Source organism: Silurus aristotelis (genome assembly GCF_946808225.1).
Source record: "Silurus aristotelis genome assembly, chromosome: 2".
Lineage (NCBI taxonomy): Eukaryota > Metazoa > Chordata > Actinopteri > Siluriformes > Siluridae > Silurus > Silurus aristotelis.
This window is the reverse complement of record NC_139575.1, coordinates 27,930,769-27,945,708: the sequence shown is the minus strand read 5'-3', so window position 1 is coordinate 27,945,708 and position 14,940 is coordinate 27,930,769. Positions and strand designations below refer to the sequence as shown.

Sequence of the window (14,940 nt, the reverse complement as noted above, 5' to 3'; positions counted from 1 at the left end):
TGGCATTGCAGTCAGTGTGCTAATAGTTAAAATCTCTTGACAAGCTTTGTCATTTAGCTTTTTTTTTTTGTTACACAAGGCCTTTCTCTAATATAACTTCTATCGCTATCATTATTATGATTTCTGTAGGGAGTCGCTGCATACAGGTAAAAGTGACATTGACAGATCCATGTTTTAATTATGGCTCATCTTGGCATTACCGCTGAGGTTTAAAATTAAATCCAATTCATGTCAGAAAACTAATAAAAGAAAAAACTTACTCAAACTAGCCAACATAATATAATATAATATAATATAATATAATATAATATAATATAATATAATATAATATAATATAATATAATATAACAATCACTAACCCTAACCTATATACAGTAACATATTGTGAAGGAATGGTGTCATCCCAAAAAAAGTGCAAGCATTTTTTATTATTTGACCCGATAAAAAAAAAAAAAAAAAAAAATGAATTAAACATTGCTAGTGTTGCTGCACTGCCATGTTAAACTGCACTGATCCAGTAGCTGACAAACTATCAAGTTTTTAATGTAGTGAAACAAAATGAATGAACAAATAAATTAAATTTTTTTCCCCCCTGAAAACTCTGTCCACATGACTATGCTGGCGAGGGTTACTTTTACTGTTAATTCTTTAAATAATACAAAATGACAAAAAGCCTAGGTAGAGAGGTGTTTACATTTACATTTTGTAAGACACCCTTAGCAAGTCTCTATTAGTGAATGCTATACATTCTCATATTAATTCACTGGGTCAAGAACTACTGCAATTACTAGACACTAACTAAATCTAAAAACTATTTGGTGTGTAACAAAATTTTACAATTGTAAAGAACACAAATATTACAATGTATAATTGTAGTGGAGATTTAAAACAAAGTTGAAAATAATGATATGCATTAATTTACATTTCAGTACATACCTTTTAGTGGTAATTGGTTTGACTGGTTTCTGAAGATCAACTACAACATCTGTTCTAAAATCTGCATACTGGTAATGCATTAATCCTTACCTCCCACACAATCACCAGTTCACCACGGTTCCCACCACCTCCACTCACATTTGCTGGAGCAACCTCAGGAACTTGAGAAAAAATATAAAAAATCAACAACAAGAACAAAAAAATTATATCAAACAGCAAGGTTTTTAGAATTCTTCTTATGTTGCCTGGCAAAATAAATTTGTCTTCTTCAAGATAAGAACTAAGTTTGGTTAAAGTTGAACCTGGAAAACAAAAGAAACCTTTGGGGTTTTGTCATCTCTTTTAAGTGTTAAAGTCGACATGGTATTTTATTTCCTGTAGCTCTGATCATTCTCTGCATAACAAGCTAAATATAGATTCTTTCATTTTCTACTGCTTGTTGCTGAGTGTAGAGATTTCACACATTTACAGGCTAAATTAATAACAGTAGAAATCCATGCTTGCTAAAGTATCACATCAAAATGATTAAAAAGTACATGATGACAGCTTTACCCTTCTGATATAAAAAGAGATAAAAAAAAAAAATGACTAAAGGATCAGGAAGCACAAATATCAAAAGTTATTCAGCTAACAAAAAAGTACAAGCACAATCAATGCTTTCTCTCATTCATTTTAGCAAAATCTCCTCCGCTGTTGATCAGATAGATGCACGCATGATTTGTGTCTTAATTGTGAGAAGATTATTTGGTGATTTGGGGCCAAATGCAATGACTGACAGGAAACAATGATCATGGATTTCCCATGGCTAATCTGCCATCGAGATGAGTCTCTACAAGTGAATTAAATTACATTTAATTAAGGAATTAAACAGCATTCTCGCAGTGGGCCTGGAACATTAGTAACGGAAGGAAATGAGAGAAAGAGAGGGGAAAGAGGAGATGGAGAAGGGACAAAATGAAGAGGATAAAAAAGCTTCAGGGGTTCTAGAGGCAAGAAAATAGAGAGGTACAGTGCAAAATGATAAAGAAAGGACAGGAAGAAGAAATGAAGTCATGTGTTAAGAAAGAGGAATATATGAGATTAAGAGGGATTTTACAATAGTACCTGCTGCTTTAGTGAGAACAGCTTCAGATGGGGCACTGGGCTCGCCCACACCGACACTGTTCACGGCTGCCACCCTAAACTCATACTGAACCCATGGCCTTAGGCCCACTGCAGTGGCCCGTGTCATCTGTCCAGGCACAGAATCAGGAACTAGGATTAAAGAAATTTGGAATGGAGATACAAATAAATGCCCTCTGTACATGAACCAACAAAGTTAAATCCAAGTTGATGGATGTTACAGATTCTTATGTCATACAATGCATAAATTATTAATTAAGAATATGGAAAAATATCATTGCAGCAGGATTATATGCAGATGAAAATTTCATATACTGAATATCTGACATCTGATAGAAAATGTGTTAATCTTTGTTAATTTGTTAATCTTTGTCTATGTTAATTAAAAAATAATAATATAATAACATTATTGTGAAATTTGACATGAAGGTAACATGGATTCTACAAAAGATGTTGGAAACATTCTTTACTGATTCTGGTCCATTTTTAATTTATTGCATTAATTAAATTTTCAGGTGCACTTTCATGCAGCGAATCTCCCATTCTACTAGACACCAGTGGTGTTCTATTGTATTCACATCCAGTGACTAAAAAAAACTCCTCGAGAATATTACACTCATTGTCATGTTCATGAAACCAGTTTTAAGATGAAATTTGCTTTGTCTTATGGTGCATTATCATGCAGAAAGTAATCATTAGAAGATGGTTAATTTGTTCACATTAAGGGCCAGACATGGTCAGTAATAATACTCAAACTACAAAGAAAGCATTCCCGCACACCATTACACCACCTCCACCAGCCTCCAAGTCAAGTCAAGAATTCAAGAAGCTTTTATTTTACATGTTAAATGAAACAACGTTCCTTCCGGACCCTGGTGCTACATACAACAATAACAGACAACAGAAAACACAGGTCTAAGGACTAGTAAGTGTCCTTGCCACATAAAGTGCATGTGTGCAACCTGGTGCAAACAGTGCAAAGACAACACAAGACAATGCAAGACAGCACAGGACAGTGCAAGACAAATACACAAAACACAAAATACAAAATAGCTCCGCCAGTTAACCTGTTGTAAAGAGACATAAAGTGAACAGTAGCAAAAATGTAAACAAAATGTTACCCAGTCTCCAGCCTCCACCACCTCCACCTTGACACAATGCAGGTTGGGTTGATGGATTCCTACTGTTGGTGCCAAATTCTAATACAATCATTTGTCTGCCTCAGCAGAAATCAAGATTCTTCAAGAACAATTCTTACATTCTCCTGTCTAGTTTTGGTAAATGTGTGCCGACTGCAGCCTCAGCTTGTTGTTTTTATCTGATAGGAGTGGAACTCACCTGGGTTCTACTTCAAGGTTTGATGTGTATTCTGAAACATTTTCTTCTTACTACAAGACACCTCTACCATTATGGCCAATCTCTTTTGACCTCTCTTATCAACAATGTGATTTTGTCTGTAGAAATGCCACTGCTATTTACTGGATGTTTTTTTTAAAGGATCATTCAAAAAAAAGTCTATATGATGTTGAGTATGAAAATTACATCAGAGTGCAGTTACAAATATACTTAAACCGGCTTGTCTGCACCAACAATCATGCCACAGTCAAACAGACTAATGTTCTTGTTTTTACCTCATTTTGATTCTCAACCTGCTGGTCATATATGCATAATTTTCCACACTGCACTGTTGCCACACAATTGGTTGATTTAATAATTGCATGAAAGTAGGGTGTTTCTAATATAGTGTTTAATGAATACATTTGCTAGAATTTGTGGTGATAGGTCATAAATGCTATAATAAAGCAATAATCAGTAAAAACAAATTAAGAAAATACATTGGGCCTAAGTTATTATAGTTTTATGTGTACACATATGTAAAATTAATTAAATAAAAAGTGTAAGTTAATTTGATTTATTTAAGCAAATCAGCACATTATTTTTAGCATTTGGCTTAGTGTTTTGGGACTTCCTAGAAAATACTATTAAAGGGCAGGGTTAAGAATTATACAGTAATATTTAAAGAAATATTTCAAGTGGGATATTTATAAAAAATTAATTTCAGCAAAATAATCTAAAAGCTCTGCAATACATAATATTACTTTGGTAAAGACCACAGTCATCCAATGTTTACAAAACATTTAAACCACAGGTTTATACTGACATGCACCTCATTAAGTTTAAGTTCAAGTTTATTTCTATGGTGCTATAACGTAAAAAAGATAAACCAAAAAAATTTTACTTTTTAAATGAACAGAAAACATTAATTTTAAATTAACAGAACAGTCTACATCCTTCTATTCATCTATCTCACTGCCTTAAGTCTGTGCTATTATAAAGTTTTAAGTCCACTTCTAAGAAACTTTTTTACGTTTTGAACCATGGATATAGTGAAAATTTACCACACACAAAAACAAATATTCATATTGTTGTCAACCCTTATTTTGCAAGTGATGTATTTCAGGGAATTTTTCACCTCTTAACCGTCTCTGGTAAGAGACATACAAATCTCAAATGTATTTATGGTTAAAAGGTTTTGGAATGATGGCTTGACAATAACATTTTCAGGGATAGATTAACAATAAAATAGACTTAATTTGGTGAACAGTTTCTCCAGAACACAGTGTTGCAAAGGTTGCAAATCCAAAGTTTTATCATGATGTTGATACCATTTTGTTTTATTTGGGGGATTCAGCAGTGCTTTCTGAAAGACCAGGTTTTATTTCCTCCAGGATATATACAAAAATAAATGAGTACCAAAAGACTGAGTCACCATCCTGGCCACTGGACTATACTAAAGGTAATTGTTGCTTTTGCAAGCTTAATACAAAAAATACAGTTACTAAAGCTTGTTCTACATGTTAAATTATCTATTGCATCCAACAGCTTTATTAAAGCCCAAGTTCTGAACTATCATAGTTTATGTGCGTCATTCTTGCATGTCCTCACATGCATAGTTTAATTATACATCAGCAATAAACAATAGACACTGACTATTTAAGTTAGGGTCATATAAATTTATATTTTTATGAGTTCAGTATACCTGTTTTTACAGCCTGCCAGCCAATGGAGAAATCACTTCGGACCTGCACAATGTAATGTGTGATGGGACTGTGATTATCAGGACTAGGACTCCATGAGAGCTGAACTGTCTGGTCAGTGACTTCCCCCACCACAATTCGTTCAGGGCAACTGGGGGGCCCTATGATAGAAAAAAATGTCATGTGACAAGGACTTAAATCATCAGAATAGTCATATCTACTATAAATATATACAAACATGCAAACCAAATAAGTATATAGAGGGCCATGTTGCAGAGACACAGTTTTGAATATTGTGCAGTTTCAGGTAATCTAAGGAAGGATGCATTTAATCTTTCTCAGAGCAAGTGGTATAGAAATGTTAAAGTCTTTTATTTTTCATTTGTTGGAAACTGTGATAGAAACAGAAGGGAATCGGGCAAGAGTTTGAGACAGAGGGGTGGGGTTTGGAGTTGTAGTACCTATAAGGAGCTGTATGTACCTCTGACAATCAAATCAGCTGCAGCTGAGACGCTGTCCATCGCTGTATGGACCATACACACGTATTTCCCAGAGTGTTTTAGCTGAATGTTACGAACCATTAGGTCACCGGACGCTCCCTATAAAAAAAATAAAAATAAAAATAAAATAAAGTAAAATTACTTATACTAAAATGCATGTATTAATGCCTCCACACCCAACAATATACTGTAATCATCTCTAACCAGTCGACTAAATAGTAAAATATAAAAAAAAACATTACAAATTACCAAAATGACATAAGCTCATAAAATCTTTAAGCTGTCTATTACAATTAATCACAGCATGTAACTTACTGACCAAGACAATAAATAATGTCAAGTTTAAATGCTGTATAAGCCTCCTACTGATGGAACATTCTGAACGTGGAAGTGGAACTCATCAGGTAAGCATGTAATAATAAGCAGATCTTTCAAAATGTTTTTTTGTTTTCAAGCAAGACACACTGCAAACATTTTTACATGCATAGTCATAAACACAATAACATTAAAGCTCTTTTAAAAATTAAGAAAAATAACTGTCCTTTCATCTTTACCCTTGACCTTTTAACATAGGCACTAAATACCATTTAAAAATATTAAAAACAGTTTTGCATCAGTAGTGCAGGTTTTGACTAAACACTTAGTAAAGAACTGTGCTAATAATTGTGTTATGACATTATTATAAAAATTCTTTTGATTTATTTTTGTGATATCATTTTTTCATTATGTAATGGATATTTGATATTGTAGTGATTATATGCATTAGCACACTCAATACAACAATCTCCATATATGATTAAACTTTGGCCTTCCTACTACTATTTTTACTGCCATGGTGATTCCTGTTCTTCAATGTGTTTCAGAAACAAAAGCCAGACAGCAATGAAATACTGAACATATTTAAATGAACAACAAAAAACGAATCAAGATGTCTCGGTTTACTTGTTTTAATGTAAGCCAGTACACATTTTTTTGATTATGGGCTGGAAATAAAATTAAAGGCAGCCTTTAAATGGAGAGACTTTCTTATGTTTAATATGTGGATTAAATCCTGTAATCAGACACATTTGTGTGCTTTTCTGTTCACCGAGCAGCCAGACACAGCTCTTGTTCTCCATGTCCCTGATTAGTAAAGAAAAAACTACAAAAGAGCATTTGGAGGTTTTAAAGTTTAGCTGCCACAGCTGCACAAAAAGTCTAGCTTTATTCTAAATAAGTAGCTTTCAAGAAAGAACCTGTATACCGTGTAAAAGCATTATGGCACTTAGACACTTGGAGAGTGTCGGATATCTAGCTTTAGAGACTTACCCCTCCAATCATCTCAAAATGTTCATGGCGGGTGAAATCGACAAGTTTCCCGTTGAAGAACCACTTGAAGATGAGGTCCATGTTGGAGTCTCTGGACACCCTGCATGGCAGAACTATGCTCTCACCCACTGTGGCATCCATACTCAGTGGAGGAACTGCAATTTTGGTTGGTTCTGTTTAGAGAAAAAAAAAAAATGGTAAAAAATTATTGCTGTTTTAATGGGTGTCTTTGGGGTTATACTAACGTACTAAAAACTATAATTTAAGTTTTCTATTAGGTTTACAGTCTGCAAGAGAAGTCATGTCACACCGGTAATAAACTCAACCAGTCATTAGTCTCAAGTCAGGTAAATGCTAAAAAAAGGTGAACCTTATTTAAACACCATTTAAAATCTCAGAGGAAGTGTGATGACAGATGGTCCGATTTTGTCTATGAATACTGATGTGCAATTATGTGCATGTCTAGTAACAATGACTAATCAAGAGAAGCTTCACAAGGGTCTGCAGGTGGATACATTTTGATCATTTGATGATCTCATCTAAACTCTGGCTTTATAATTAGGAGTTTAAGTATATAGATGTGCGTTTCTCTCTCTCTCTCTGTGTGTGTGTGTGTGTGTGTGTGTGTGTGTGTGTGTGTGTGTGTGTGTGTGTGTGTGTGTGTGTGTGTTTGTGGGAAGGGCGTTGGGTTTGTGTAGTTTAACTTTTAGGTGCATTTCACTGCTTTTCACAAAGAAAAGTGATTTTTTCATAACAGCATTTTCTTTTAACTATAAAAATTAGATATAGGTTTGGAATTTTTTTATATAGCATTGTAGCATTAACTAGCTCAATAAACACTATATAGCCAAAAGTTACTAGACACCTGTCAATCACATTTTCAATGTGGCTTCTTTGAAACAAAACAAGAATTGTATACAAAGTGAAGTTACAAATTCCCTTCTTTGCAATGAAGAGCATGCTCCCAAGCATGCTCCAGTATGATAATGCCCATGTGCACAAAACATGGAAAGATGGTTCACCAAGGTTGGAGCTGAAGTGGCCAGCACAGAGCCTTGAACTCAACCCACTGAAAACGTTAGGGATGATTCGGAAAGCTGACTGTGCACCAAAGCTTACATCAGTGCCCAATCTCTCTAATGCGCTTGTGACTGAATGAACAAATCCCCACACTGATGTTCCAAAATCTGGTGGGAAATGGTAGCTCAATGGATAAGACCTTTGACTTCTGATTGGATAGTCCTAAGCTCAAATCCCAGCAATCTTCAACTACTCAGTCACCCTGGGGAAAGGTGTCTGCTAAATGCAGGAATTTTTTTTATAAATGCCTAAAATTAAAACCTAGTGTAAACCCCCTTACAGAAAAGTACATACAAGTGTAGTTAGGTGTCCACATTATTTGACCATATAATGTATGCCAATGAAAGATCTTCAAGAGGTCAACCAGATAAACATATCTGAGCGTGTTTGTATTTGTATAATAACAACATCTAACTATGTCTCTATTTTCATATGCCTTTCAGATGCTGATTATTTTGTGTCTGAATTATTCTTCAAAACATAGCACAGCATTAAGTACATTCTAAAGTATGTACTGTAGTAAAATCTAGATGGCAAGTCCCTCCCACAAGACTCAATCACTCTATCTGGACTTCTACTACAATGTCCCTCAATACCTGTACTTGCACCACACCATACAAAAAAATAAAATAAATAAATAAATAAATAAATAAATAAATAAATAAATAAATAAATAAATAAAATTATATAAAAATAAAATTATACACTCACCGGCCACTTTATTAGGTACATCTTACTAGTACCGGGTTGGACACCCTTTTGCCTTCAGAACTGCCTTAATCCTTTATGGATTAGATTCAACAAGGTACTGAAAACATTCCTCAGAGATTTTGGTCCATATTGACATGATAGCATCACGCCGTTGCTGAAGATTTGTCGGCTGCACATCCATGATGCGAATCTCCCGTTCCACCACATCCCAAAGGTGCTCTATTGGATTGAGATCTGGTGACTGTGGAGGCCATTTGAGTACAGTGAACTCATTGTCATGTTCAAGAAACCAGTCTGAGATGATTTGAGCATTATAACATGGCACGTTATCCTGCTGGAAGTAGCCATCAAAAGATGGGTACACTGTGGTCATAAAGGGATGGACATGGTCAGCAACAATAATCAGGTAGGCTGTGGCGTTGACACGATGCTCAATTGTTACTAATGGGCCCAAAGTGTGCCAAGAAAATATCCCCCACACCATTACACCACCAGCACCAGCCTAAAGAGTTGATACAAAGAAGGATGGATCCATGCTTTCATGTTGTTGACGCGAAATTCACAGCAGAAATCGAGACTCATCAGACCAGGCAACATTTTTCCAATCTTTTATTGTCCAATTTTGGTGAGCCTGTGCAAATTGTAGCCTCAGTTTCCTGTTCTTAGCTGTCAGGAGTGGCACCCGGTGTGGTCTTCTGCTGCTGTAGCCCATCCGCCTCAAGGTTCGACGTGTTGTGCATTCAGAGATGCTCTTCTGCATACCTCTTTTGTAACGAGTGGTTATTTAAGTTACTATTGCCTTTCTATCAGCTTGAACCAGTCTGGCCATTCTCCTCTGACCTCTGGCATCAACAAGGCATTTGCGCCCACAGAACTGCCGTTCACTGGATATTTTAAATTTTTCGGACCATTCTCTGTAAACCCTAGAGATGGTTGTGCGTGAAAATCCCAGTAGATCAGCAGTTTCTAAAATACTCAGACCAGCCCGTCTGGCAACCATGCCACGTTCAAAGTCACTTAAATCACCTTTCTTCCCCATTCCGACGCTTGGTTTGAACTGCAGCAGATCGTCTTGACCATGTCTACATGCCTAAATACATTGAGTTGCTGCCATGTGATTGGCTGATTAGAAATTTGCGTTAACAAGCAGTTGGACAGGTGTACCTAATAAAGTGGCCGGTGAGTGTATATAAATAAATAAATAAATAATTATATATATATATATATATATATATATATATATATATATATATATATATATATATATATATATATATATATATATATATACACACATTCTCAATAGCTATTCTACTCACAAAATAAATGCACTTAAAATGTTACAGTAGAATCTTTAAAAATAAAATATCTTTATAAAAAATTTTATAAAAAACTTTAAGAGAAATCTTGTGTCAAGCCTGTTATGTACAACCTCTGTAACAATGATTCATCAACTTTTCAAATCTATCTGATAACATGTCAGACTAGAGTTTGTTGTTGTAAAGAGGATTTCAGACATACATTTGTCTTAGAGACAGGCTGCACATTTGATTATAGCCTCAAGAGTAATTTCATGACAAAAGTACCAAACACATTTCAATAACATCTCATGTTAGATTTCAAATGGTCTTTATATATAGTAGCCTCATACAGTATATGACTGCTATTGTTGGCAGCTATCATACATGGAAAAGATGCTAAGTTTTTTATTTTTTTATCATCAGTTTTTCAGTCAACAAGGAGCAAATTGTTTACCAATATAAAGGCTTTGATACTGCTGACTAGACCGGATCACAAAGCTCTTGTCATTCTAAGAGACCTGTTTTTCTTTTTTTCTGATAAAAGAGTTTGTGATAGCTCTGTATTGCTGTCAGTGTTTCTTTGATTAACAGGTCTGAGGCAGCTGCACACTGAACATGGAACAGCTGCTGTGAAAAGAAATGTGTATTGGTCCAATTTAGACTAATTCTAAACTGATTCATTTGCATGTCTTAGGGAAATGTAAAATGTCATATACAAGCCAAAATAGTGATATAAAAATATAGAACAAACCTACAAAACCTACTTTTTATTTTTTATCAATCCGCCCTCATTCCTGCAGTTCACAAAGGTTTTCTCATGCTACTGATTTGACCAATGACTCACAGCTGACAAAAGCATGGATGAGTTATATCTCTGTCAAAGCTGGCAGGGACATAAAACAACTATATATTTCATTATCAATTTCATGCTTGGCTTAGTCATATTTTTTTCGGCTGCTTTCCTGAGCCAGGATTTAAACAAAAAAAAAGAAGGGGATATGTTTTTGGTTTATGGAATTGTACCTTTGACCATCAATGTTCCTCTGCTGCTGGCCACACCGAACAGGTTTTGTGCCACGCATGTGTATCTACCTGCATCTGACTCACTCACATTGGTAATCCGCAGGGTGCCATCATCTGAGATTGTCCTTCTGTTGAAAAAATAAAGATAATGGATGAATCATCCTCTCTTTTATAAGGGCTTTAAAAAAAAGTTGTACTGAGACAGCTGTAACAAAACATAAAACTCTAGTCCCCATACATAAGATACTCTGAAGCTCATAATGCAAAAAAAAAAAAAAAAAAAAAAGTTCAAGTGTCAAACTTCACTTCTGGCAGACTACAGCAGTGTAAACCTCAGCTTTGTAAAGTAATATTGCTTGATCCATACTGATATCAGTTTGACACTGTGCTCATTTTACTTTATAAACAAAAAAAATACTTGCAGAACCTTGTGATAATATGTGCAAATGTCTAGTATATGATGTGGTGCCAATGAACAGACAAGATGAATTGACAGCTTTCTGGCCTCATTTCACAATTAATAATGTCAATCAAAGCAAATCAAGCAGTGCAAACTCTGTGAAAAGGAAAAGGAACAATACAATCTTTCTAAAATATATCACATAAAAAAAATAAAAAATAAATAAAAATAAACTTTCAAACTTAATGGCCCTCTGTGAAAAAGTGTTTGCCCCCCTGTTAAAACTGCAGTTTATCACACCTGAGTTTAATTTCTCTAGCCACACCCAGGCCTGATTACTGCCACACCAGTTCGCAACCAAGAAATCTCTTAAATAGGACCTGCCTGACAAAGTAAAGTAGACCAAAAGATCCTTAAAAGCTAGACATTATGCCAAGATCCAAAGAAATTCAGAAACGAATGATAAAGAAAGTAATTGAGATCTATCAGTCTGGAAAAGGTTATAAAGCCATTTCTAAAGCTTTGGGACTCCAGCAAATCACAGTAAGAGCCATTCACAAATGGCAAAAACATGGAACAGTGGAGAGTTAAGGTCAGTGTTCATGACTCCACCATAAGAAAGAGACTGGGCAAAAATGGTCTGCATGGCAGAGGTGGTAGTTTGATAGTCTGGGGCTGTTTTGCTGCTTCAGGACCTGGAAGACTTGCTGTGATAAATGCAACCATGCATTCTGCTGTTCACCAATAAAATCCTGAAGGAGAATGTCTAGCCATCTGTTCGTAAACTCAAGCTGAAGTGAACTTGGGTTCTGCAGCAGGACAATGATCCAAAACACACCAGCAAGTCCACCTCTGAATGGCTAAAGAAAAACAAAATGAAGACTTTGGACTGGCCTAGTCAAACCTGACCTGTTTCCTATTGAGAAGCTGTGGCATGACCTTGAAAAGGTGGTTTATGCTCAAAAACTCTCCAATGTGGCTGAATTACAACAATTCTGCATAGATGAGTGGACTAAAATTCCTTCACAGTGCTGTAACAGACTCATTGCAAGTTATCGCAAATGCTTGATTGCAGTTGTTGCTGCTAAGGGTGGCCCAACCAGTTATTAGTATATTATAAATATATATATATATATATATATATATATATATATATATATATATATATATATATATATATATATATATATATATATATATATTAGACATACAATCAGAAAGAGTTCTAGTAGTAAAAATTAACAATTGATTAAAAACAATATATTATTCTTGATAATCAGCCATTATCTTTCATTCTTTAATTTACAACGCGCCATTCTAAGGCAATAAAATGAGTCACTCTGAATCACGTGTCTGAATCACGTGTGTAATCTGAACAACAGAAAGATGCGACGGCACCGGCGGAGTGACAGCACAACTAGAAAGCTATAAAAGCATTTGCCGAGTAGACGGTGCTATGTTTTGTTTGTTCAGGAGACGCTCTGTGTGTGTCTGTGTTATCAAGTATTGGTATTCAGTAACATATTTAAAAAAATGGAAAGAAAGAAAAGTTATAAAGGCAAGCAGCCTTTTAGACTGTGTGTGGCTTGTCTGACAGTGGAGCATGCTCGGTTGGCTCTCGAAGGAGCCAGCTGCCCGCATTGCGACTATATGTCCATGCGGATGCTCTACTCCAGAGAGCTGTTTTTGAGGAGGGCGCTCCTGCTCCTTGCTGTTCTCAACCCCGCTTAATTATCGGAAGCACGCTTTAAGCGGTTTCTTCCCCCTGTGAGGAGAGTGCTGCGCTCCCCTAAGCAAGCTGGACGAATGTTTCCTGCAATCTACGTCACTACCTCCACACCAGGGTATTGCTATCTCTTCCTGGGTGCTGCATCGTCCCTTAAGGCCCCAGTCCTGCCCCACATCATGGGCATGTTTAAGGCTTATCAGGCCGACTGTCTGTCAGCTAGATGCGAGAATGAGTGATGGGATCCTAGAGTGCGTCGTGTTACAGACCTGGTTCTCAGGGCCACAAAAGAGCTCGACCGGTCTATGTCCACTCTGGTCCACAGAGAGACACCTCTGGCTCCCCCTATCAGATTTGTTTGCACCCCCTGTGGTGCTGACTGGCCTGTTCAGCAAAGTCGTGAATATGGTCGTTGAAAAGTCCCAGATAGCCAAGAAACAGTCGGTGGCATTCCTGCGGTCCCTCCCTTTCCACACTAATTGGGCTGCTTAGCGGGCGCAGCCCCAGCCTAGCACGAGTGCTAGGCATCGTGAAATTCAGAGACAGAGTGTCACCCGAGGCCCAAGGAACTTACAGATCTGAGGACCATCATCTTTAATAATAATAAGTGTATCCAGGCTGAACAACCACCATATAGAACACAAGCAGAGAAAAGATGATGACGATCAGGTAATCAGGAATGTCTCTGTTCTCAGTCATCTTAAAATGTTTTTTGTCGCCTTCTGCCTTGCTTATTAGCTTTAAAGGCTAGCCTTAGTCTGTGGTGTGGGGTAGCCAGGAAATTATACACCAGTGGTAGGTTAAAAAAGAAAAAATATAGATTATGTCACAGATAGATTACAACTTAAAGCCTGGTTTAAAAATGTAAGAAATATAAAGTACAGATATTTGTGTAAAATATGTAATTAGTGAAAGTAAAATGTTGTCCAAAAAAATTTATTAGAAAGTAAAGTACTGATAATAGTAAAATCTAATTAAGTACAGTAATGAAAAATGTGTTACTTCCTATCTTTGACAACAGTCCCTATACATCCGGGGACGAAGAAGATCATTTGCTTAAGTTTTGTGAGAGGAAAGTTGTCCTATTTGTGTCTAATACAAGATTCTTATTGCTCAATGGTCCTGGGTCTTTTTTGTCATTTTTTGTTTTGTTTTGATGCACCAGATGTTTTTATGAAATGTATTTTGAATTTTGGAATCTTCTACTATAAAAACATGGTGTTGCAATAAATGCAGTATGCGGTTAACATTATTGCTTAAACATGCAGGGCCAATGACAATGACAATGAGGCAGTCCCCCTGAGTAAGGCCACCGCGAAGAACATCGACAGGAAACTAATGACACTCTTCAGCCGTGTGAGAATCCCAAAGGACCTACTAACCAATCAAGGTACATCTTTGGTATCAAAGTAAAATTTTAGTCAGTTCTCTGCCGACTGTTGCAGTTGAAATGCTTCAGGACATTGGCCTACCACCCAGAACAAGACAAACTCATGAAACGATTCAACCAGACGTTAAAAAAATGCTCAGACGAGTTGAGGATGAGGAAGGGAGAATTTAGAACCTCCTCCTTCCCTACGACCTCTTTGCAATAAGGGAAACACCACAAGCATCAACAGGGCTCACACCATTTGAACTCCTGTTCAGAAGGAGACCTCAAGAACTGCTGGACGTAGCCAAAGAGGCATCGGAGGAACAGCCATCCCCATATTGGTCTCTGATCGAATATGCACAGGAGATGCTGAATTGCATAGATAAAGACATCGAACAGCAGCATACATATAACCACCCAGCA

The 14,940-nt window shown here is 36.3% G+C and overlaps 1 protein-coding gene across 1 annotated transcript in view; it reads right to left on the bottom strand.

The window, feature by feature from the left end:
* The window catches only part of cntn6 (contactin 6), a 157,569-nt gene that overhangs the window by 26,904 nt on the left and 115,725 nt on the right, over positions 1 to 14,940 (bottom strand). Inside the window, exons 12-17 of the mRNA XM_083531976.1 lie at positions 11,020 to 11,147; positions 6,905 to 7,077; positions 5,578 to 5,695; positions 5,099 to 5,257; positions 2,041 to 2,190; positions 1,027 to 1,097 (exon numbers count right to left, since the gene is read on the bottom strand). Coding sequence (XP_083388102.1) covers positions 1,027 to 1,097; positions 2,041 to 2,190; positions 5,099 to 5,257; positions 5,578 to 5,695; positions 6,905 to 7,077; positions 11,020 to 11,147 — 799 coding nt within the window. The remainder of the gene's footprint in view (positions 1 to 1,026; positions 1,098 to 2,040; positions 2,191 to 5,098; positions 5,258 to 5,577; positions 5,696 to 6,904; positions 7,078 to 11,019; positions 11,148 to 14,940) is intronic.